General features: G+C 34.8%; 1 protein-coding gene across 5 annotated transcripts in view; it reads left to right on the top strand.

Annotated features, from left to right (window-relative positions):
- Positions 1-26,544, top strand: part of LIPI (lipase I) — a 47,413-nt gene that overhangs the window by 8,065 nt on the left and 12,804 nt on the right. For 2 of the 5 annotated variants that reach the window (XM_070455083.1, XM_070455082.1), the window contains exons 4-8: positions 6,145-6,234; positions 7,355-7,522; positions 9,253-9,357; positions 16,320-16,431; positions 21,060-21,236. In XM_070455083.1, coding sequence (XP_070311184.1) covers positions 6,145-6,234; positions 7,355-7,522; positions 9,253-9,357; positions 16,320-16,431; positions 21,060-21,236 — 652 coding nt within the window. The remainder of the gene's footprint in view (positions 1-6,144; positions 6,235-7,354; positions 7,523-9,252; positions 9,358-16,319; positions 16,432-21,059; positions 21,237-26,544) is intronic. The other 3 variants (XM_070455085.1, XM_070455084.1, XM_070455086.1) reach the window with 2 other exon arrangements.

The following is a 26,544-nucleotide window of genomic DNA, read 5'->3' as shown; positions in this document are numbered from 1 at the left end:
TTACTTTTATAAATATATTTTAAAATGTCCAGCATCCATTGGAGATAGCCAGATACACTTGAAGCAAGAAACGCATATGAGAACCAAGAAACAATAGTCAATAGAAAGAGCCCCATAGGTCTCTGACTATTGAAATTATTGTACATCGGCTAAAATGTGCTTATTATTTTCAAAGAGATAAGTAAGATTGGAAATATCAGCAGAGAATGATATTTAAGTATAAATATGACCTATTCTATTTGATAAAAATAGTAATAGTTCTTAACCTAAGAAGTAAGTTAATTGACAGTTATTGAGTGGGTTTAACAAAAAATTTGAATCAGGTACAAAGAGAAAACATGTGATTTGGAAAATGGTGATAAGTCTATTTCTAGAATGAAGGAAAAAGATCCAATACAGAGCAAAAAGCAAATAAAATAGACAATACAGAGAGGTAAGAGGTTCATAGGATAAATAGCAAGAAGGTCAATCATATTTCATTCAGATTCCAAATTAAAAGAGAGAAAAATGGAATAGAAGTGATATTTAAGGATAATGTCTCAGAATTTCTAAAAACTCAGGAATTATAATCAGTCAAAAAATTGAAACGCCCAGTTAATTCCAATGTGAGTAAATAGACAAACTCATTGAGATGTATGATGATAAATTTACAGAAAAGACCACATCAAAGCATATAACATAAAATTAAATGATAAAAATGATCTAAATTACAACTAATTCCTCGAGAGAAACAATGGAAGTTAAGGAAGAATAGAGTTATATTTTCTAATTTATTTATTTATTTCATTTATTTTTATTAGTTGGAGGCTAATTACTTTATAACATTGCAGTGGTTTTTGTCATACATTGAAATGAATTAGCCATGGATTTACATGTATTCCCCATCCCGGTCCCCCCTCCCACCTCCCTCGAGTTATATTTTCAATATGTTGAAAGAAAATAGCTTCCTAGTATTGTAGTGTGTTTCAGGAAGAAAATGAAACTATACAGTTTCAGACAAGCATACACTAAGATAAATTACCATCAAAAGAAGGAAAATTATCCTTTTATGGCTATTCACGAAGGAAGAGCACTGAAAATGGTAAAACATATTTCAGTTTAAATGTATATTGATGGCAAAGAACATTGTCATTGTTTTATAGAATTTGGAATATATGGAGAATTAAAATATATTACAAAAATAGTGTATTGTTAGGGCTGTTAAATGAAGTTAAAGCATTCTTTGTTCCTTAATTATATGTAAGAAAGTTTAAAAGTAATTGTCAACATTTGGTGTTCATAAATCAAGGCTTTCTGTTAAATCTCTAGGTATTTAAAAAGATAAAAAAGTCTATAAGAATACCTGACTTCCATGCTAATGGAGGACAAAGATGGAATAGTTGTGTTTAAGTTTAAAAGAAGGCAAGGAGAGAAAGAATCACATAGCACAGGCAAGTAAATAGAAGTAAATAATCAGAAAATTAAACCGAGCTATACCATTAAATGTAAATATTTCATTGAGGTGGAAGCATAAAGAGTAATGTTCTCTATAATCAAAGAAATTTTGATCAAAGTTCTTCTCTATAATCAAAGAAATTAAACTATAAATAGATAAGAAAAATATAACTTGAAAATCCATATATTTATAGAACAAACATAGTTTTAGATAACTAATGAGGGAAGAATAAATAATAATGGAAATATAAGTATTTTAATTCAATAGTATTAAAGTTACTACATATTAAAATTTTTTGGAATCTTGACTAGAAGTAAATGTCCAGCTTTTAATACAGGTATTTTAAAAGACTAAAAAATCAATAATCTAAGCATCTATCAAACCTGGACTGTGTGTTAAAAAGCAGAGACATCACTTTGGTGACAAAGGCCTATATAGTCAAAGCTATGGTTTGTCTAGTAGTTGTATATGGATGTGATAGTTGGACCATAAAGAAAGCTGAGTGCCTAAGAATTGATGCTTTCCAACAGTGGTGCTGGAGAAAACTCTTAAAAGTCCTTTGAACAGCAAGGAGATCAGACTAGTGGATCCTAAATGAAATCAATCCTTAATATTAACTGGAAGAACTGATCCTGAAGCTGAAGTTCCAATACTTTGGCCACCTGATGGGAAGAGCTGACTCATTGAAAAAGACCCTGATGCTGAGAAAGATTAAAGGCAAAAGGAGGAGAGGACAACAGAAGATGTTTAGCTAGCATCACTGACTCAATGGACATGAATCTGAACAACTCTGGGAGAGAGTGAAGGACAGGGAAGCCTGGCTTGCTGCAGTCCATGGGGTTGCAGACTTGGTCATGACTTAAAGACTGAACAACAACAACAAAAAGCATCTATCTTCATAAATTAAGAATTAATCAAAAAGCACACCTATATATAGGGAGAAAGAAACTAATAAAAACTTATAAAAATGGAATAAAAAGTCAGTTAGAAGTGATTTAGAAAGCCAAAAATTTGCACTTTACTTCCAGATTAAGTAGCCCTTGTAGAGAAAAAATAGAAAGGACAAGGAGAGAAAACACAGTTATCAATACTAATAAAGGAAATAGTGTTACAGATACCATAGGTATTAAAATCATCGTAATATAGTGAGCAACATTTACAGATAAATGTGAAAATATATGACCATATGCTGTGATATGTAAAGTAGAAAAATTCTTATGAAAAAGCAAAAGCATTTTCTGACAAACGAAAAAGGAAAATTTGAAGAGTTTTATAATTATTGATGAAATAGACACTGCAATTTAAAGCCTTCCAACTAAATACTCAGGCAAATTTTTGTTCTCTACTAAACAATTAAGTGGTAAATAAGACCACTTTTACACACACTTTCAGGTAATAAAAAGTAAATAGGAAATGGTTTGTAAACGTTTGAGAAGACCATCACAAACCTAATGTCAAAAGAAAGACATTGCAGAAAAGATAGTTTGCTGGACATTCTCTGTTAAAAACAAAGATGCAAAAATTCTGTATCAAGTATCACACTAGTAAACCAGCAACATATAAAGTTGGTATTGAATCACATCCAATTTGGCTTTATTATTACCAAGCAAATTTAGTTTACCATTCAAAAATCAACTTCTTAATTCATTTCATCAAAACAAGAGAAAATTCATTTAGTGATCTCATGTAAATGCAGAAAAAACTCTAGGGAGGATTTATGTATGGCAAAAACTGGCAAATTGGAAACAAAAGTAAAAGTCCACAATCTGATAAAACATATCTATCCAAAAATCAATAGAAAATATCACATTGCTGATGGAATATGGAAGACTTTCTTTTTGAGACTTGGAACTGGACAAGGATACCTATCATTGTCATTCTGCAGCAATTTTAACTGTATGTCTTCAGTGCAGTAAGGGGAGAAATGTATTAAAAAAATATAAGAGTATAAAATCATTTTCAGATGATATGCTTGCATAAATAGATAACCCCAGAGAATCTCCAGATAATTAATTAGAATTCACAGGAAAAATTAGCAAGGTTGTTGAATATAAGTTATATATACAAAATTCAATTCTTTCTAGAAACCAGCAATAGGACTTAGCAAATAAAATTCTAGAATTATGCCATTGTAATAAGATACAGCATATCTGGTAATAACTCAATAAAATTGCACAAGCACATTATGCAGAAAACCACTAAACATTGCAGACCAAAATACTGATCAAAAGAAAGTAAACCACATATACAAACGTGAATATTATATACATGTCAGTTTTTTGCAAGCTAACTTGCAGCCCTACTGCAACTTTATTAAAGGTCAATCATTAAAAAAAAAAAACTCACAAGCTAATTATAGGATTAATGTGGAATGCAAAGGGTCAAGTACCGTTGAAGTATTCTTGAAGAAGAAAAAAGCACAAAGACATGTTCTTCCAGTTATCAAATCTTATGGTAGTAATGAAGACAGTGTTATATTAGTGTAAGGGTAGACAAAAAAGTCAGTGAACAAAATACAGAGTTATGGAACTTATTAGATTTATTATGATTTTGATACTGTTGGACAGTGTGAAAATGATCCTCATTTTTTCTGGGTTTCATTTTTTAAATTGAAGAAAAGTTGATTTACAATATTTCCAGAATGAGCTAATATAAAATATATTGTTTTGGAAGCATCCTTATAAGGTAAAGATAGAAGAAGGAAAAAGTATGAAAAGAAAACTTGGTTTTTATTTTTATAGAAAAGTATGGTGCTGGTTATTGGGTTATTTCCTGACATCGGTCTGGTAGCTAAGTGGCTGTTTGCTTTATATTCATTAATTAATCTTTAGTTTTATGTCTTATGTTCTTTTCTGCATGTATGTGTTATATTTTACAATAAAAAGAAAATTAAAAAACCATACCTGCTCTCCCCACCCTTCTTGAAACCAAGAGAATGAATGACCCAAGCAGACAACTGCCCTGCCCCTTCCGTCTGATAAAAGGGAAATGCCATGCCTGAATCAAGGGCTACTTGTAAGTTAATAATAAATATCTTTTGCTTCTTCCTGATTCCTGAGCAGTCTTCTTAGTTTTGATTCTACTTCAGATGCAGATTGGAGAAAATGATGGTTCTAAACCTGAAAACCCCCTCGTTTTAGAACTCTTACGATGAGTTCAAATATGAGGAGTTTTTAAAGATCTCTAAAATTGTTGGACTTCATGGGGCTTACATTTCAAAGACTGTTCTTCCTTACTAAAATTTCACAAGCTAAGTGGGTGACGGAATGGAAGGAGGAGTTGGTTAGTTTATCCTCACCACTGTCACAATCAAATCCTACGCGCGCTTCCCTGGATTCCAGGGGATTCTGAGGAAGTCACCTACGTTGCCTTTTGTCTCTCCTTATACCCTGTATGCCCTTCCCTATAATGCTCCTGCCCAGCATCCCCAGGCCCTGGGAATGCCTCTCCTGCGGTTATCTTGTTCTGATACAAACTAGAACTAAATCAAGTAGCTGCATCTTGGTCCTTACTGTCAGACCCAAGTATTTATCTTTGCTGTGCTCAATCTATTTGCGATTTCACTCAAGAATTCATGATGTTGTAGGAAACTTCTTGAAACCCAAGCCAAAGCATTGTTATCTTACTTGGCAGAGAGATCGCAGTCCCAAATATTCTGAGCTTGCTACTTTTTTTTAAAAATTCCTATGGCTCCCCTAGGTTACAGACCCCATATTGGTTAGTGTACCTAGAAATTGCACCTCCCCTAATGTCCCAAGGCTCTACAGATACAGTTGGCTGGCCATATCCATGAATGTGGAACTTGTGGGCAAGGGAGGATGACTGTGCTGTAACGGACTTGAGCATCCTCAAATTTTCGTGTCTCTGTGGGATAGTGGGAGATGGAGGGGAGTTCCTGGAACCAATACCCCGTGGATGCCAATGGATGAGTGTATACAGAAGTTCCTAAATCATAGCTACATGTTTCATGTCACTCTGGCCCAACTTGTTCCAGTTGAAGTAGCATCTTTTGATTTTTCCAGTTAGTGTGTCTAGCATCAAATGCTATGCTTTATTATCCAGAATGAGAGTGAATGATCACACCTAAAAAGTCCTAAATGACTTAGCTTCAATCCTCCAGTGCTCTTTCTCACATGTTATACCTGCTAAATTGGATTCTTTAAATAGCCCATATGCACACAGATACCTGCTTGATTCCGCCTCACTCACATCCTTCACACTTCACGTCTTTGTTCACTTCTCACCTCTTCAGTAAGAAATTTCCCAAACTATTTAAAAGTCTAACCTACCACATTCACTGTCCCTTATTCTGCTTAATTTTTCTCTGCAGCACTTATTATTATCTGACATACTGCATTTTTACTTGTTTATGATGTCTCTCTTCCGCTAGGATGTAATTTCCACTACAATGAGAATTTTTTGCTCTATTTTCCTTTTTCAATTGTACTGATATATTCATAGCACAAAGAACTGTTATGGGCCCATAATACACTGATCACATGTAAATGCATTAAATTAATGAAACACAGTTTGCATGAGAAGTTAAATTGAGGAAATAATACCAAAAAAAGTCATCTTTTGAAAAAGAGAATTTTATTTTCAATTCACATTTTGAGTTACTGTCAATGAATTTTATAGGAAACTTTGTTTTATGTGTGTTGCTGAACTGATTATATATACTTTGTGATTCTTGGGTCTTTTCTTCTCAGGTTTAGGTATTAAACAACCCTTGGGACATATAGATTTTTATCCAAATGGAGGGAAAAAGCAACCTGGCTGTCCTAAATCAATTTTTTCAGGTACACAAAAAATATTTTAGAATAAATTGTGCATTCTTCAAAAGAATGAAAGAAAAACAGTTTTTTTCCTTCTTAATCTGTGGGTAACAGTTTTTTTCACCACTGCTCATCATTCAGGAGTTATTGGTGGCAGTGGTGTAATTTGATCCTTCTGAGTTCATAAATGTTACCAGTAGACATCTCATTTGATTATGGATGAAACCTATTATCTTATAGTCTCAACATTTTTAGTTTATCAGTTTAAGTTAGTTTATCAGTTTAAAATAACTGATTAACTTTTATTAGAAGTTATGTCAGTGAAGAAGCATGTGTAGCCAAAGTATTATATAACACAATGGTTTCAGGATTTAATTTTTACCGTTGTTGTTCAGTTGCTAAGTTGTGACTGTTTTGTGACCCCATAGACTATAGCCCACCAGGCTCCTCTGTCCATGGCGCTTCCCAGGCAAGAATACTGGAGTGGGTTGCCATTTTCTTCTCCAGCCATTACCATAGTATCATTGTGTGTTACTCACAGATTATCAACTCTTGCACTTCGTCATTCTGTACATAAAGAGCTGAACAACTGCTCTCTGTGTGGAATTTGGCTAACTTTAGAGCCACGGTGAGAAATGTCCTGAGATCTACAGTGGGAACTGTCAAGAACCACATCTTTAAAGGCCACAAAAACTAGAGTAGTTTAATCAAAGGGACAGGAATGTGAGAAGTTAGGAAAGGAAAGGGACATGATAAATCTTTAATGTCACCTGTTTTCACAGGTATCTTTGACATTCAGTAGGAATGTTAGGGATGAGAGTTTAGAAGGGAGTTAGTTATGTGTACACTAATCATTAAATATAGTAGCACTGTGTGTGTAATTTGTTAAAGTACTGAAATTAAGCATTTTTGCTACTTTGTTACTGTAGAAAAAAATTCTTATATATCTCGTGTAAAAGGCATACTATATTTAAGCTTTCAGTGGTACCGTTTATTAAGTTGCCTGAGATAAAACTGCATTGTAGTCAGCACTGTGGTATTCATAAAGTGCACATCATTAGCTAGAATTTAATCTTTAAATTTTTTTTCCAATTTACTTGAACTTGGCTTAATACATCTAACTGCTTGATTTTTAACATTTAAGGACTTGAATTTATTAAATGCGACCACCAGAGAGCAGTTTACTTATTCATGGCAACTTTGGAAACGAGCTGCAATTTTATTTCATTTTCTTGTCGTTCATACAAAGATTATAAGGCTGGTTTATGTGCGGATTGTGCTGACTTTAAGGAAAAATCATGTCCTAAACTAGGTAAGAGAGACTGTTATAATTACTCTAATTCTTTGTGGAAAGTGAACAACATAATTGTGTTATTGTTTTCTGCTGGCAGCTTTCATGTTTACTTGTTAGCATACTAACATTTTTTTGGAAAAGTCTTCTGTGGGACAGAGAAAATAATTCATTTCCTAGTAAATGGTTTTAAGATTCTTAGTGAGAGGAACTTGGTCAACCTCTTTTCTATGCTGCATGTAGTGTATGCATGTGGTGGCCTCTTGATAATCCTTGTTCTTAATACACAGAAGGATCTATCATCCATCTATATTTCCACTAAAGAGAGAAACTTATTCATTTTTAGTGATACTGAGGGTTTTGTTTGCTGTTAGTTTGTATTTTTAAGGGAAGTCTTAAGAAGTGAAGAGATATGAGCCATGGTTAGCTTTGCATTTGTTATTAGTAGGTAGACATGAATTACACATGGTTTATACTTTCTAAATCAATAAACTTGGTAAGAACAGTTAAGTATGGCAACTTTTGATTAACTGAAGTCTGACGGTGGGAAATTAAAGAGAAAAAAGAATCCACATAAAAATAGAATTTTAAAGCTGGAAATGATTCTTAGAGGCTGTTTGTTCAGTGTTTGCCAAAGATAATAACAGACCCTAAGTATGTCATGAGCATGTAGACATCTAATTGTATCACAACAGGTCTACCAGAAATGTTTCCAAAGCCAAGTAGCTTCAATTAAATGGGTAGCAATGACAAAGTCTGAATTAAACAGCCTCCTGTGATCTTCTTTCATAGGAGGTTTATACTAATATACGTAGAGATCACTAGAAGAGGCAAGCAATCTGCAGGCTTTGCTAGACTTATTTCCTCATAGACCCCTCTGTCTAGAATATATTTTAGTTTATATAATATATCTTAATGGGATTAGTTTTCTTCAGGCCTCATGTTGGGGATTGCTTTTCTGGTTCTGTTGCATTTCCAAAGTAAATTGTGACCCAGTCTGAACATGTGGATTCCTTAAGGGCACAAGTGAAAACTAGAGTTAAATCTCTGAATTTTCAATTCAATATTCGGTCTACTGCATTCAGATTTCAAATTTGGAGTAGCAATGTAGAAATAGACATATACATGAAGTAGAAAGCATCTTAAATATGTGTATATATATTACATATTCTATATGTACAAATAAGGTTTATATCTGAAATATATATTATACATACAATAATAGTATTGTGTGTATATATATATATATAGCAGAGATGATATATATATTTCATATATAATAGAGGTGATATCTGTACTATATACCTTGTATGTATAATGTGTACATATACATGCTGTATCAGCATGAATATGTATGTAAGAGAATGGAGGCTGTGCTCATGGAGTTAAATTTTATGTTCAAGTTTTATCTAATCAGTTTATTCTGCTGAATTCACTAAAAGGAGTTTCAAGTAAAATTACCAATTTATAAACAAAAACTGACAAATGGACTTTAACCATATGGAGTATCCAAAGATCTGATATGATTTCCAGGGAGTAGATTTATTTGTGAATCTTCAATGTAAGAGTTGTTGTAGTTGAAATAAATAGGATGTGAAATTATTTGAAAAGTGATTTTTAAGTTATAAAAATCCATAAAGTGTAATTATTATTATAATACATTGATCCTTTAGTTCTTTTCAGCAATTTGATATTTTTGTATGCTATTTGATGAAAGTTCAATGACTAATATTCTATTTCTCAAATCTCAGGTTATCAGACTGAGCTATGGAAAGATATTTTAAAAGAGAGGATAGAAAACACAACTCACAGGACGACTGTATTTTTGGATACTGTTGGAACAAATCCATTCTGTAGTAAGTTAATATTTTTTAACAAATAAACTAATTATTAGTTCTATATACTAATTTCAATTCTTATCCAAAATTCAAATTTCATAATGTGCTTTCAAGGAACTTTAAAATTTGCTAGAGAGTCAGTTGTACAAATTCAAATAAAACTTAATTTTTAAATAAAATGAGCAGATGCTTTGGGTAATATTCTTCCAAAAAACAATCAATGTCTTTTGTTTTCCCCCTCAATTTCTATGGTTATTCTCCCATGTTCAGTATTATGTCAGCATATAACAACTCACAGAGTTTAAGACATCTATCTACACTATTAGTGCCCCCTTGGAAACTGAAACTAAATTATATAAATACAAGATGTGCAAGTAAATAATAATCTTCCCAATTTATTTAGAGTTAAATAAGAAGAGAAAATTTGGAGAACAGGAGAAAATCTCAGAAACTTATTAACTAATTAGATTTATGAGGAGGTATTAAAAAAAGTAAAATTATTCTGTTTAGCGATTGGGAGCTTAAAGTGGTTTAAATAAAGCACATCCTATTATATGAAAATATTGTGAAATACATTTCCATGAGTTTGCCATTGATTCTGGTTCCTGAGGAATGAATTTTTAAAATAGACCAAATAAGATATTTTTGGTCAGTTATTGTAGATATTTTGCAGTCAAAGTTGTTATCAATTTTTAAGATATTCTTTAAACGTTTGTGACGTGTCCTGTCATTCAGCATTGTTGTTCAGTTGCTAAGTCGTGTCCGACTCTGCAACCCCATGGCAGCATGCCAGGTTCCCTGTCTTTCACTATATCCTGGAGTTCGCTCAAACTCATGTCCATTGAGTCAGTGATGTCTTCCAACCATCTTATCCTTTGTCGCCCCCTTCTCCTCCTACCCTCGATCTTTCCCTGCATCAGGATCTTTTCCAATGAGTTGGCTCTTCCTATCAGGTGGCCAAAGTACTGAAGCTTCATCTTCATCATTAGTCCTTCTATGAGTATTCAGGGTTGCTCTTCATTAGGATTGATTGGTTTGATATCCTTGCTGTTCAAGGGCCTCTCAAGAGTCTCCTCCAACACTAGAGTTGAAAAGTATCAGCTCTTCAGCGATCAGCCTTCTTTATGGTGCAGATCTCTCATCCAGACATGACTACTGGAAAAACCATAGCTTTGACTATGTGCCGCTTTGTCATCAAAGTGGTCTCTGCTTTTTGATAACATTGTCCAGGTTTGTCATAGCTTTTCTTTCAAAGAGCAAGTGTCCTTTAATTTTGTAGCTGCAGTCACTGTCAACAGTGATTTTGGAGCCCAAGAATATAAAAAATCTGCCACTAATTCCACCTTTCCCCCATTTATATGCCATAAAGGGATGGGACCAAATGCCATGATCTTAGTTTTTTTGAACGTTGAAATTTAAGGCAGCTTTTTCACTTTCCTTTTCTGCCCTCATTAAGAGGCTCTTTCAGAATTCAGAATTGGGCTCATCCATTTTTTTTCATTAAGATTTTTATTGAATTAAATTTAGATTCACATGCAGATGTAAGAACCAATGCAGAGGGATCCAGTGTGCACTTTATTCAGTGGTAAATTTTGTAACACTATAGAATAAATATAATATCACTATCACATGATACTGCTAACAATCCGTCCATCTTACTTATATTTCCTCACTGGTGTGTGTGTGTGTGTGTGTGTGTGTGTGTGTGTCTAGTTCTCTATAACGTAATCATCATATACAGAGCTCTGTGTCTATCACCCCAGTGAAGATATTTAGCTGTTCCATCACTATCAGACCTCTTGCGTGGCACTTTTATAGCCATATATATTAATACCACTTTCATATCCTGTTGTTTCTAATCCTTGACATCCATTAATATATTCCTAAAAATTTGTCATTTTGAAAAATATTTTATAAAGGGAATTATTCACTATGTTACCTTTTAACTGGACTTTTTAAACTCAGCATCATTTCTGAAGGTGCATTTGTGTCGTGCCATGTATCAATACTTCTTTCCTTTTTATTGCTGAATGGTATTCCATGGTATGTTTGCACTAAAGTTTGTTTAATGGTTCATATGTTGTAGAACATTAGGGATGTGTTTATACTGGGCTATTATGATTAAAGCTGCTTTGGATATTTGTATACAAGTTTTCATGTGAATTTATCATTTCTCTGGTATAAAGTCTCAGGAATATAAATACAGCATCAGAAGTTAATTGCACATTTAGCCTTATAAGAAACTGAGAATTTTTTAGTGTGGCTGACCATCTTATATTACCCATAGCAAAGAATGAGTGATCCAATGAATGATTTCTTACTAGCATTTGGTGTTTTCATTATTTTTTTAAAAAATTATCCTTCCTGGTAGTATATAGTGATATCTTGTTAAGGTTTTAATTTTTGTCATCCTAATGGCTTATGAGTTTGCATATCTTCTCTGTATGGTGAAATGTGTGTGTGTGTCTTTTGCTCATTTTCCAGTTGGATTTTTTTAACTATTGGCTTTTGAGGGTTCTTCATATATTTTTATTGGTAGTCCTTCTTTCCTTGTTGAGGATTTGGTCTGCAAATATTTTTTCCTAGTTTGAAACTTGAGTGGCTTTTCTTCCTCCTTACAAGGGCTTTCACAAGGGCACAGGTTTTACTTTTGATGAAGTCTAATTTATCACTTTTTCTTTTCAAGGAACATTCTTTTGATATCTAAGAACTCTTTGATGAGCCCTCCGTCCTGAAGATTTTCACTCAAATTTTTTTCTAACAGTTTTATAATTATATGTGTTCCTTTAAACCTAAACAGTCTTGTTTTAAATTTATTTTATTATTATTATATTATTTTATTTATTATTATATTATTTTATTATTGCAAAGCACATATCTTAGAATATCTAAAATAATTATTAGAAAGAAGAATAAAGAAGAAACAGTCACTTTGACCTTCCTTCTGCATTGCAACTCTATTTCTGATTCTCTTCTTTTGTCCTCCGCTTCCACCTTTAAGGCTTTGTGATTACATTCTTTGGAACTGTATGGTGCCCACTTGGGTAATTCAAGATACCTTCTGTCTTCTAAGGCAGCTTATTAGCAGCTTTAATTCTATTTGAATTCTTAATTATTCCTTGCCATTTCAGGTAACATATTCACAGGTTCCAGAGATTAGGACATGGACATATTTGGGGAGGTCTACTACAGTTAAATATTCATATGTGAGTCTTCACAGTCTACTGGTATCAATATTTACCACTTGAAGTGAAATGTGAGAACTTCACTTCCGTTTAGGTTATTTTATGTTCTCCACTTTTTGATATTATTGTCTCGAGTATCAGATCATGTGATAATTTTTATTTCAAGTATCAAATATGATTTATAAATTCACAAGGGTAAGGATAATTTATTGTGAAAGCGTTAGTCACTCAGTCCTCTGCGATCCTGTGGTCTATAACCCACCAGGCACCTCTGTCCATGGAATTCTCCAGGCAAGAATGGTGAAGTGGGCTGCCATTCCCTTCTCCAGGGGATCTTCCCAATCCAGGGGTCGAACCCAGGCCTCCCTCATTGCATGCGGATTCCTTACGGTCTGAGCCACTAGAGAAGTCCACTTTACTGTGTGTACCCATATTTTTTCTTTTCCCATTTTCCGCTTTTTGTTTCTGATACTCCAGAATTATTAGATTCATCAACTCCTCTGTGTTCCTTCTTACAGTATGTAAGAATGGGTCTGCTAAAGAGAAATTCTTTGTTTTCTTTGAAAATGTCTCTATTCGTGCTTTATTCTCAAAGTATAGTTTTTCTGTGTGTAAGAACTAGAGTTGAGTTCCTTCTTTTAGCACTTGATAAGTGTTATCACTTCCTTTTGGCCTCTCTGGTTTCAGATTCATTGTAACTCAATTGGTTGTTCTCCTGTAGATAACACATCATTTCTCTTTGGCCGCTTTCAGGATATTTTTCTTTTTTCTTTTAGTGTTCTGAAGCTTGATTATAATTTTTTTTTGCTATAGTCTGACAGATCCCTGGGGCTCTGTCCTTTTTTTTCTCAGCCTGTTTTTCTCTGTTTTCACATGGAGTGGCAGATTGATCTGTCATCCAGTTCACTGATTTCTGTCCTCTGTTATTTACACTCTACTATTGAGACTATCCCATAAGTTCTGTGTCCATTGTGGTAGTTGTCATTTATGTAATGTCTACTTTATTTTCTTTTATAGTGTTTATTTCTTGGCTGAGATTTTTCTATTCCTTCATCTTCTTTCAACAGCCTCTGACTCTGAAGCATTTTTATGATGGTTCCTTTAAAATCCTTGTCAGATTTTCCCAGCATCTAATTCATCTCAATGCTGGCATTAGTTGATTGTCTTTTCTTACCAGAGTTGTGATTTTCTTTGTTCTTGGTATAACAGATAATGTTCAGTCACATCTTGGACATTTTCTCTATGTGACAATTCACATGCTGTTTAAATCTTTTATTTTAGCAGGAGTTACATTGTTTAGGTTTTAGCTTTATGTATTCTGAAGCTGTGAGTTTTAGCTCTGTAGTTTCAGGATTTTCATATTTTCCTGGTGACTTGTTTTTTTTGCTTCATAATTAGAAATGCATCATTTTTTGCCTCACAGACATTTATCAGATTCTGACAGAACAACAATTTGTTTCATAGAGCTTTTAAATCTTGTGCCTTTTTTTCTATCTTCAATATTATATTCTGTAGTATTTTACTTATTTAATGATGAATAATTATTATGAATATTATCATTAATCAAATGCTCACTTATATTTACCAGTTTATATTCTACATGTTAACTTGTCCTTTTTTCCCTCCTCATCTTCTTCCTTTTGGACTTCATCTTTATCTTGCTAAAATAGGTCCTTATTAACTTTTCACTAAGTAATGTCTCTCAGTTTGTTTTCCTGAAAATGTCCTTATCATTTTCTTACTCTGGAGTGTAATTTTAGTCTAGAATAGAATTCTACATTCAGAATTATTTTCATTGAGTACTTTAAAGATATTAATTCTCTTGTTTTAGTATAAATTTATATTTTCATTTATTAGTAATTTAATGCAGGTAATCTATAGTTTTCTTCTTGTTAAACTTATATATGCATATATGCATTTATTTATTAGTCTGTAAATTTAAATAATCTATTGTTTTCTTCTGGTTAAACTTATGTATGTGTATATATATTTACTTATTCATCTAATAATTTAGTCATGATTTCTTGTTATTTTCTAGTCTCAATGGTCAATCCAAGTCTCTATTGAAATTAAATGAAAAATGTTTGTGTTATTTCAAAATAAATATTCATGCCACATTTTATCATAGAAAACTCTCATCACTCTGCTCTTCAAAATTCTCCCTTCAGAACAAGGTGGATTTTGTTTTTTTCAGAATTTATGTACCATAACCCTGGAGGATTTTTCCTGTAAATTTGTAGAGGGCCTTAACCAATAGGGACTTGTAAATTTAAATTCTCTGTTACCTGGAGTTTATTTTAGTCTCAGGGAATTTTTTTTTTTCCACTTAAGACTAATACACAACTGGTAGGAAAAATTTTCCAAGTTTCTCTTTCAATGACAAAGCAGAGAGTTAAGGTCCCTGACTCTGTTCAGGGTTTTTCATTTCAGCTCCATCACATCGTGTTGCATGGAAGTTGACACTTCAGTCTCTGTCTCTGTGCTACAACCAGTTCTCAAGTCCTTTAGAGACCTAGGGCTTCAATTCTTAAGACCTGCCTTTAATTTCTCTTCATTGCTTCCTCCTAGTATTTTGTGTTTCTTCATTTGTGCTTGGTTATATATCTAAGTTATGAATTTTAACCAAGAGTTTCTATGTAATTATACCAGGAGTCAAGGTGATTATGTAACATCTCAATATATCATACTTCCAGGAATCATCTGAGCAATATGAGCACCCACTTTTTGGGTGAGGGGACCAAGATATTTTATCTAATGCTGGGCAGTCACTACAAAGTAAGAAGTATTCCTTTATGTCTTTTGTGCTATCAATTGATAAGGGCCAATTACTTTGAGGTGTCCTAAGGATCTAAGTACTCTTAGCTGTTTAATAGAAACATTTAACAGCTAACATGCACAATTTTTGTACATATGTGTCTCAGAAGAAAGGTTCATCTGTTCCACATTCTGTTTATATACATTGTCTTCTAAGAGTTTTGCACAACACTTGGGAACATTCACAGAGAGTAGGAAATTTCTGTGTAGCCCAGACAATAATGGGTAAAGAGATGAGTTCAGCATCTTTTCCTCTGAAAGATATATCAGTTTTTGTGATGACATTCTGAGAAAGAGACACTATGACCTCACTCTGTGTAGGATTGTCTAACTTTATTGTCTGGCTTCCCTGGTGCTTCAATGGTAAAGAACCCACCTGTCAGTGCAGGAGATGAGGGTTCCATCCCTGGCTTGGGAAGATCCCCTGGAGAATGAAATGGCAACCCACTCCAGTCTTCTTGCTTGGAAAATCCCATGGACAGAGGAGCCTGGCAGGCCATGGTCCATGGAGTCACAAAAGAATTGGACATGACTTAGTGACTAAATAACAATTTTACTGTCATTCCTAAACAGCCAGTGAAATTGGGAATTATATTTGTCAGGCAAATTTAGGTAGGACTATTAATCATACAATTAAGGAACCTTATAATGTTTACCTTAGATGTACTGATAGAGAAAGATTAATTGACTTAAATTCTGATATTTTTTGGTTTTGAGACCAATTAATATTTACTAATTATTTGACCAACTTTTCACCATACTTATGACTGACTGTCAAGCTTTCATTCCTCATTTTTTCAAGACTAGTTAAAATTTAACAAGAGGGAAAATACATTACCTGTGTACCAAATGAATGCCTCTCAATATTATTTGCAGATATAATATGTGCCAAGATTACATAAATATATATTTACATGCATATCTGAACCAAAATAAAGTTTAAAAATAACATGAATTGCATTCCACATTTTTGTTTTGTAGCCTATTATTTTGTTCTCAGTATAATTGTTCTGGATGAAAATATGAGGGATGGCTATGTTACATTTAAATTATTAAACCAACTTGGAATCGTTGAAGAGCCAAGGCTCTATGAGTAAGTATAATTTAGTGTCTCTTTCTTTTGTAAAATATATTTTCTCAAGCATCCACTGTGCAAGATAATCCAAACAGTATAAATTTTCTATGCAGTGAGTCTTAAATTGTTAACTATTAAATGGATCTCTGGTTGTCATATTCTAATTCACTCATTCTATGAATGGAGATGCAAAATATGGAAGAAACTAAATAATTTGTTCATGTTATACATCTAGCTACTGCAAGAGTTAAAAGAAAAAACTTTCCACCTAATTTTGAGCACTGCTAGGATGTGTTATAATAACTATTGATATTATTCCATAATATTGGGTTGGCCAAAAAAATTTCTTCCACATTTTTCTGTAAAATCTTGTGGAAAAACCCAAATGAACTTTTTTGACCAACCCAATAGTTAATTACTTTAAATTGCTTAAAATTGTGTATAAACGTATATACTCATGCACACATATATGTATGATTCATTACTTATTCTTATCAGACACATGCTTTGTTAACTTTTAAATTTACTTATTCAACAAGTGTTATTTAGTACCAACCAAATGTATTCAGGTGCTTCACTAGATAATGGGGATCCAAACTGAAATAGCAATGTTACCATTCTCGAGGAGGTCACAGAATACTGGAGGAGACTAATGCATAATTATAGCTTTGAGTAATAAGTCTTGGAGTAACAGAACATTCATGAGCTATGGGAGTCCAGAGAGAGAAGCAAGGAAATGTTCAAAAGGATGGTATTACCGTCAGGGAATGGATGAGGGTGCTTTCAAAGGCATGGAGATAGAAAGTGGCTGAGTTCGGTAATAGAACACAGACTGCAGTCCTAGAGCAATTGTTTCAAACTTGTTCAGAAGGCAAACAAATTATGATTCTTGATTTCAAAGAATCATGTTCTGTGCAGAACACTATTTTAAATACTGATGCATTTTATTCAAATACCTGATGAGTACATTTTTCATGAAAAATGTAAAAATATGAAACCCATACACAAGGTAAATCTGTCCATCTAAGCCTGGCCAACGGCCTTCATGTTTTTCTATCAATAATTGTTTGCTAATGAAGTTAGTCATGCTTTGGGATATTAACTGTTTTAGATGCCATTAGAGTGAGAGACTTTTAAATGATCTTTTATTTCCCTTTTCAAAATTAAAATAGGAGTATTTTCTTGCTGGAGAAAATGTGCTATACAGTAGAAAGTGAGAATAATCTATAATGACATCATGCAGGGATATTCCCATTTACCAGTTAGTTTATAACCATTCCTTTTTCTCCTCCTCCTCCTATTTCTCCCTCCCTTCCACCCCCATCTCTTCCTTTTCCTCCTCTTTATTCCTCTTATATATACCCCTGTGCATGCATACATTATTTTTCACTTAGCAAAATTAGGATATTTTTGCAAATGTGTTCTGCTTTCTGATTTTTACACTGGATGCTATAGCGTTTTTGTTTTTTTTTTACTATGTCACTAAAAATCACGCATTGTAATATGATGGCAAATACATTGATATGCCAATATAGGATTTTAAACCAAGTGTCAATATTGTGTATTCAGGTTAGAATGACTCCTCACATGATGAATAATGGGGAGATTAGTGTGAAACAGGCGCAGAGTGGTGGCTATCAAAATAATTTATATGAAAGATAATGGGGGCTTGGATCAAGTCAGTGGAAGTGGGATTTTAAGATTTAGAATAGATTTGTTTTTGTGTTTAATTAAACGTGAAAGTGAAGGGAAAAGTGATTAGGAGTGACTTTGAGTTTTGAAGTTAGTGCCTATTTGAATTATGGTGTCATTCACTGAGCTAGGAGATACAAGGAGAGGAACCAATTTAACCATTCAATAACATTTCTTGAACTGTACTAGAAATTAAGGACAAATTTAGGGAAAATTAGATTTCTGCTCCTTCATACTTTCAGTCTAGTGAGAAGATAGAGTTTATAAACACATTAAGTTCCCTACATATGGATGAGTTCCATTCTGAGAGTGTATTCATGAAGCCAATTTGTTCAGAAGTCCAACTAAGTTAGCCTAGGTACCCAACTAACACGATCAGCTACCTAGTACTGTACTGTAAGGTTTATAATACTTTTCAAACAAATAATACATAAAACACAAACAGACACAAAAATAAAGAAGACGTTTTTAATCTTACAGTACAGTACTTTGAAAAGTACAGTAGTACCAGCTACATCACTGCTGCTTTTACACTTGCTTTCGGACTTCCTGCTTGAAATAACGATGCTGGACTACTGTACTCCATACAGTGCTTTTGTGTGCTTTTGTTGTGCACAGCTACATGTAGCAGATTAATGCATGTGACAGTGTGCACCAGACACATGAACTGACTTGTGATTGGACGTGAGAACACATGTCCACATCTTTGAAACGTTACAACTTGAAGATTCATATGTGGGGAACTTCCTGTACATAATACAAATAAAATAATGATATTCACTATTTCCGTTTCCAAAAAGCTTTTAATATCTATATTGAGCTCTGGAGAAGGAAATGGCAACCCACACCAGTATTCTTCCGTGGAGAATCCCATGGATGGAGGAGCCTGGTGGCTACAATCCATGGGATCACAAGAATTCGACATGACTCGTGTTCATTGGAAGGACTGATGCTGAAACTGAAACTCCAATACTTTGGCCACCTCATGCGAAGAGTTGACTCATTGGAAAAGACCCTGATGCTGGGAGGGATTGGGGGCAGGAGGAGAAGGGGACGACAGAGGATGAGATGACTGGATGGCATCACTGACTCGATGGGCATGAGTTTGAGTAAACTCCGTGAGTTGGTGATGGACAGGGAGGCCTGGCATGCTGCGATTCATGGGGTTGCCAAGAGTCGGATACGACTGAGTGACTGAACTGAACTGAACTGAACTAGCGGCTAAACCACCATCACCATATTGAGCTAGGCACTGTACTAGGAGCTGAATATAGTGCTGCTGCTGTGGCTAAGTCACGTCAGTGGTGTCCGACTCTGTGTGATCCCATAGACCAGGCTCTGCTGGCCCTGGGATTCTCCAGGCAAGAACACTGGAGTGGGTTGCCGTTTCCTTCTCCAATGCATGAAAGTGAAAAGTGAAAGTGAAGTCGCTCAGTCGTGTCCGACTCTTTGCGACCCCATGGACTGCAGCCCACCAGGCTCCTCCATCCATGGGATTTTCCAGGCAAGAGTACTGGAGTGGGGTGCCTTTGCCTTCCCCAGCTGAATATACTAGGATGAGAAAAACATGATACTACCCTCATTAAATTTATTACAAAAATAAAGGCACAGAACAATGGTGCCGTGAGATAAAGTGTGCTCAGTGGAAATGGAAAAATGAGGATGAGGATGGATGCAAAGAAGAGATTCAAAATATTCCATAGAGTGTAGGCACATAGGATAGATTAGATGTAGGAGTTGAAAGAGAGGATGATCTGCAGCATGAAGTCTAGTTGTCTGGTGTGAACAGTGCATTGTGGTGCCATGTAAAATTATAAGGAAATTTCTAAGTTTTAGGGTTTTTGGTGAGAGGTGAGTGTTGGGGAAGGTGTCGTTAAATTTGAACTTACTGAGCTTTAGGCATTCTTGAGATATCCAAGAGGACATGGTGAATAGCAGTTGTCTGGGTCTCATTAGATGGGCTCAGCTGCAGGCAGAGACGTGGTGATCAGGGGCAGACAGTTGGTATTTGGGATGAATGAGGTACATATGAGTTTTGTGGGGAAGACAACACGTTTCCATCTGGATACGCTGACTTTGAAGCATCTCTGAGAAATCTAGATAAGTTCTTGGACGGAAGTTAGAGATGTGCCCAATGACATTATGTTCTGTGAAAGAGGAGGTAGTCACTCTGACAGGGGTGGGTTTTGAGGGGAGTGATAACAACCTTTTCGGGGTCTAGATGCTTTGGAGAATCCAAAGGAGAAGAGAACAGGCCAAATATAAGATGGCACAAGTGCTGGGTGTGCTGCCGGTTGCTTTTCAGCCATTCTGCGTTTGATAGTTGCCTCAAACAAAGAAATCCTTTAACAGATTTTTAAAAAATTTCCTGTCCTCTACTTTTCCTTTTCCTCCCCTCCCCAACCTTTTCCCTCTCTTCTCTCCTTCCTTCATTCCTTCCTGTCTCCCACCCATCCTCTCTCCTGTCCTCCTTCCCTTTCTTTCCTCCTCCTCTTCTTTCTTATTTTTCCTCCTGCTCCTTTGTTCTTTCCTTTAGAGGCTGGCAGACCCATCATATGATAAAGTGGCACAGAACAGGAAAGGATTATTATTTGTGGGTCCAGTCTATTCAAAGAATGGTGATAGCTATTCAGTGGCTTATAAAAAGGAGCAAAATATGGATTGTCTAATCTTGGACAAGTGTAGAATCTAAACACCGTGGCAGAAAGACAAGATCTCCTAATTTTCTCCAAAATATATTCCCAAAATATTTGCATGTGGGAGTTACATATCTTTTTATTTTATCTTGCTTTTAATTAGTTTAGATTATTTTAATAAATGTCACATATTTTATTGTTTGGCCTTTTCCCTGTAAGATTGGTATTTCTAACTAACACTGATAAGGTTATATTGATTTTAAAGTTGTCTTACATTTCAAATTACTAATATGATGAGATATCAAATTTTATGTTTAGGAGGCACAAAATATTTTACAAACTTCAAGAATTCAAGATTCTTGGTCAATTTTTAAATGATGTTGCAAATATTTCAAGCATTGGTTTGGCATATTTTCAAAGTTCAAATCAGCAATGTTCCACATGCAAGTACACTATTCGACTTCTCAAGCTAAAATCACTTACATATCCAGAAAGGTAAGAAAACTAAATTCTGATTCCAATGTTATCCTTTAAACTTGAAAATATTCCTTTGCTAAGGAGTAGTTTAAAAATTCATGTTCTCGAATGTTTATTGTATATTTTAGATTATAAAAACAGTAGACAATCTAAAAGGTATATAAAATTGTTTGGCTTAAATGAGATTTATTTTGGAATCACATTACCCAAGCAGAGAAAAGAATATATAATTCTTCACGAGATACAGTAAACATGAAAAAAAGTTAGACAAAAGTCTGCCTTCAAATTTTAACAGTTATTTCAATAGGGTTCTGGATTGCTAAAAAATGTTTCTGCCTTTGTTGACTGCAACACTTTCTCTTTATGTTCCTATATTTATATACTTGATTTCCCAATTACCTTTTTGTGAATGTCGAACATAGTAAATAAGAATTTTTGGAGACTAAAAATGATAAAAATGGTAAGTGGTAAGAATATTCATTTAGATGAGATCTAAATTCACAGCGGGGGGGCTGGAAAATTCTTTGAAATAATTTATAAATTATTTTGTAAGCTTTTGGCATGAGAATATTTAGTCATTCAAAAGTTAATGAGTGAAAACTTATTGTAATGGAAAAAAAATCAAAGGGTAATTTTACTTTTGCCGTTGACTGAAATACTTACAAAAATATCAAGTATGTGGGCATCTTCAGTTAGGAATATTAGCAACACCATTCCCTGACAAGTATATCAGAGACAGAAAGAAACTTTGGTGGTGGGGAAGGCAGTCGTATATAAAGGACTAGAGCTGCAAGATTTTTAATCTTCAACTGATCTCTATATCTATTATTTTAACTATGTAAAGTCTATACTAAATATAGAGTAGAAACTATATTTGTAGTGCTCAAAAAACAGATTTTAGAGAGGTCAAGTTTATTGTACCACCATATTCCCCTGGTCTCCTCCATGAATACCTCTCTGAGCCTCAGGATGGTAAATATAAATAAAGAAGTGTAGTTGTTGTAGTTCTACATGCTCTGTTTCTGGCACTTAAATGGTATCAATACACCCCCACTGTACAGATTTCACCAGATGACTTGCTCATTAAAAAACTTCTCCCACGCTTCAAAGGTAAAGCAAGAGGCCAGCTCCCTCCTTCTGCCTGCTTTGTCTAACTAACTTATTCATTGTTGTCATCGTGGTAAGAAAACTTAAAGTGAGATCTACTTTCTTGGCAAAGTTTTAAGTGCACAATACAGTATTTATAATAGGCACACGGTTTACAGCAAGCAAAAACAAGCAAACAAGAACCTCTTACAGGGCTTTCCTGGTAGCTCAGTAGTAAAGAATTTGCTTACCAATGTAGGAGACACGGGTTCAATCCCTGATCCCATGGGATTCCGCATGCCCGGAGCAACTAAGTCTGTACTACTGAGCCTGTGCCCTAGAGCATAGGAGCCACAACTACTGAGCCCATGCAACTGCTGAAGCCTGAAGCCTGAAGCCCTAGAATCCATGCTCTGCAACAAGAGAAGCCACTGCAATGAAAAGCCTGCCCAGGGCAACTAGAGAGTAGCTCTCATTCGCCGCAGCTAGAGAAAAGCATGTGCAGCAACAAAGACCCAGCACAGACATTAGTAAATACGATTTTTTTAAAAAAATGCTGCACTTCCACTGAAGGGGGTGAGGGTTCAAAAACAACAACAGCAACTTACTAAAGATGGAAAATCCAACCACAAATTCCTAAAGATAAAGGGGATAATGTGCATGCTAAGTTGCTTCAGTCATGTCTGACTCTGTGACCCAATGAACTAGCCTGCCAGGCTCCTCTGTTCATGGGATTCTCTAGGCAAGAACACTGGAGTGGGTTGCCGTTTTCTTCTCCAGGGGATCTTCCTGACCCACGGATGAAATCTGCATCTCTTTTGTCTCCTGCATTGGCAGGTGAGTTCTTTATCACTAGGGCCACCGGGGAAGCCCAAGGGGCTTTGTAGCCAGTTGTAATTGAAAACCCCATGGAAGATGTGGCTTCTGGCTTGGCCACATTCTGAGGATGAAGGATTGTTTGCTTGGCATCTCTTGGCTCAGGCATTAACATTGCTTCATTCTCAGTCTTCATGGTATCAAATCAGCTGCCCATACCTACTTGATTCCAAGTTTAGATCCCACAGGAAGAGAAATAAAGTTTTAACATCCCACTGCATCTTACTGATTTTCATTAGGCAAATTCATATCTCTGAACCTCACAGTGTGTTCAGGGAATTAGATTCTTCTGATTGTCCAGGGAAGTAAGTTCCTTCATTGGTTTATGCTTAACTTTGAGATAAGATGGGATCAAATTTATCCAAAGTTTATAGACTGAGGATAGAGTAAAGGAAGATGAGGGTATTATTACATGAAAGGGACAGATGGTTGGTGACAAAAATTACAGGCCACTACAGAGAGACTGAAAATATTTTGATGTCAGGCAAAACATTAATTAAACATAGATTGTCCTCCTTGAAATATAACCTGTGTGTGTGTTAGTCACTTAGCCGTGTCTGACTCTTTGCAACCTCATGGACTACAGCCCACCGGGCTCCTCTGTCCATGGGATTTTCCAGGCAGGAACACTGTAGTGGGTTGCCATTCCCTTCTCCAGAGGATCTTCCCAACCCAGGGATCAAACTGAGGTCTTCTGCATCGCAGGCAGATTCTTTATCATCTGAGCCACCAGGGAACCCCAATATATCCTACTAAAGTTAAATATTGATTTTACTAAAAACCATAATTTTGACTGGCTGACACAGTTAACTTGTGAATGAAAGCAATAAATGAATAGTTATGCTAGAGAATGCAAATTAAGATCATTTAAGATGTGGGTACTTCAAGAAGTTGGGGGTTAGGTTTCTTAAATAGATATGTTTATGTTTCTGCAAGGCTATAATTAAATATTTTGACTTGATAAGACAGGTGAGAATAAGCATTGAAGTAACTCCTCAAATAATTTAATCCAGTGTCACAGAGGGTGTATGTACAACATTTAGACATTTTTCTTTTTTCAAATTAATTAAACATTTAAATCTCTAATTTTGTAGCTTTGGCCTCTATGTTTTACTTACTTTAGGATACCTTCTCTTGTTAATTCAGTATTGGTTTCATTAAATATTTTCAAGGTTCTTTTGAAAAATATAAAAATACTGAATTTTATATTGAAAACATTATAAATGAAGCTTAGATTTAATGAGGTTAAGTATTTGGCTAAGAAGAGCCAAAAACTATCTTTAGAGAGTAACCTCAGAAAACCAGTTCAGTTATGCTATTTGTGCTGAAGTCGTTCGCACTTCATTTTGTCTTTTAAACTTCCCAATTAAAAGTCCAAGGTACCTTGGGAGAATGTGGGAATTGAAACTCTAGAATTCTGAAGGGTGTTTAAAGGAAGCAATTTTGGCAAAACTATTTTACATTTTTAACAAAGTTTGTTCATTTATCCTGAGACTTGTCCACCATCTTCACTACCCACACTCCATTTTCTTCTGGATCCTCAAATGATGTTCTAGGTCAGTGTAATGTTGAAAGGTGATGCAGATTAAGAACTCTAAACGAGTCAACAGTGTGAACAGCTATTGTGTGTTTCTGTTGATATATGCAATGTAAGCTATGCCTCATATATGAAGAATTATGGGTTTTAGGATGACTGGATATGAGCTTTTTTACATACCATTAGAGTATTGAACATGAAGGTTATTATACCTAAATGTTTTTAGAAATCCAGTATTTTAATTGCCATATTAAGGGACAAGATATTATTTTCTACTTCTAAAATTGTTTTAAAGTTTTGTTGAAGTTGTATGCAATTTTTGAAAATGTTTGATAATTAGGATAAGTGATTATCTTTTTAAGTTGTCTAAAATTATGACATAATTTTACCTGATAATTATATAATTGGACAATGTAAGCAGGAAGTTTCAGGTTAAAATCCTAAAAACTACAGCACATGTATTTTCAATAACTATGCTTACCCAGTGGCTCAGTAGGTAAAGAATCCACTTGCAATATAGGAAACCTGGGTGACACAGGTTCAGTCCCTGGGTCAGGAAGATCCCCTGGAGGAGGAAATGGCAACCCACTGCGGTATTCTTGTCTGAAAAATCCCATGGACAGAGGAGCCTAGTGGGCTATAATCCAAAATGTAGCAAGGAGTCAGACACAACTGAGCAATTAAGCATGCAATGCTGTAAGATGCAATTATACTTATGTAAATACCAAGTAATCAATACACATCTTAACACAATTTGATTAAAAGTACATTATATAAATAAATATATAAATAAAATAGTAACTAAATATAAATGTATTTTACAATCAATCCTCATTCATAAAATAGTTGCTGTTCTTTATGTTTTTGCCTTGTAATATGTTCCATAGGTTTTCAGTGTCATTTATAAAATATATATTTGTCTCCTAGCAGATGCTCGACTAGGGACTTTCCAGGTGGTGCTAGTGGTAAAGAACCCAGCTGGCAATGCAGGAGAGATGCAGGTTCAATCCCTGGGTTGGGAAGATCCCCTGGAGGAGGGCATGGCAACCCACTCCAGTATTCTTGCCTGGAGAATCCCATGGACAGAGGGGCCTGGTGAGCTACATCCACAGGGTCACAGAGTTGGACACAACTGAGGTGACTTATCACTCATGCACAGATGCTCAATTTATAGCAGTCCTTTCTTTTCATTTTCATTCCCTTCTCTTGTTGGTCCCCAATTTAACTTTTCTTATATTCATTTTGTCTATACACATATTTTTCAAGCAACAGACTGGACAAGTCAATAACTATATGAAAGATATTAGTCTGTTTTGCTGAAATAATTCATCAATAAAATGCTTTGTTCCCAAAAATTCTATGAGCTATGTCTCATTCTGCATCCTCATAAACACCTCTACCTTTTTCTAAAAGTTTCATTCATTGCTAATTTGTAAACTTCTTATCCAAACACTATATTCACTTCTACCACATTTCTCACTCTTATAATTTAGTGATCATAATAATCATCATCCATCAGAGTTGTTGGGAATATAGGAAGACTCTGAGCAGAGTTAAGAACTTCAGAAAAAGAAATCTGCATTGATTGCAAATTTATCTGATAAAATGGAATTTATCTTGTGAGTTATTTGCCCTAAAGTCAATTCAAGCTTCTCCTTTATGGAAAAAATACTTTAAAAAGTGTTGGAGAAGACACTTGAGAGTCCCTTGGACTTCAAGGAGATCAAATCAGTCAATCCTAAAGGAAATTAGTCCCTAATATTCATTGGAAGGACTGATGCTGAAGCTGAAACTCCAATACTTTGGCCACCTGATATGGAAAACTGG

Source organism: Odocoileus virginianus, chromosome 25 (assembly GCF_023699985.2).
Source record: "Odocoileus virginianus isolate 20LAN1187 ecotype Illinois chromosome 25, Ovbor_1.2, whole genome shotgun sequence".
Classification (NCBI taxonomy): domain Eukaryota; kingdom Metazoa; phylum Chordata; class Mammalia; order Artiodactyla; family Cervidae; genus Odocoileus; species Odocoileus virginianus.
The sequence above is the reverse complement of the archived record's forward strand: the minus strand, read 5'-3'. Positions and strand labels throughout refer to the sequence as shown.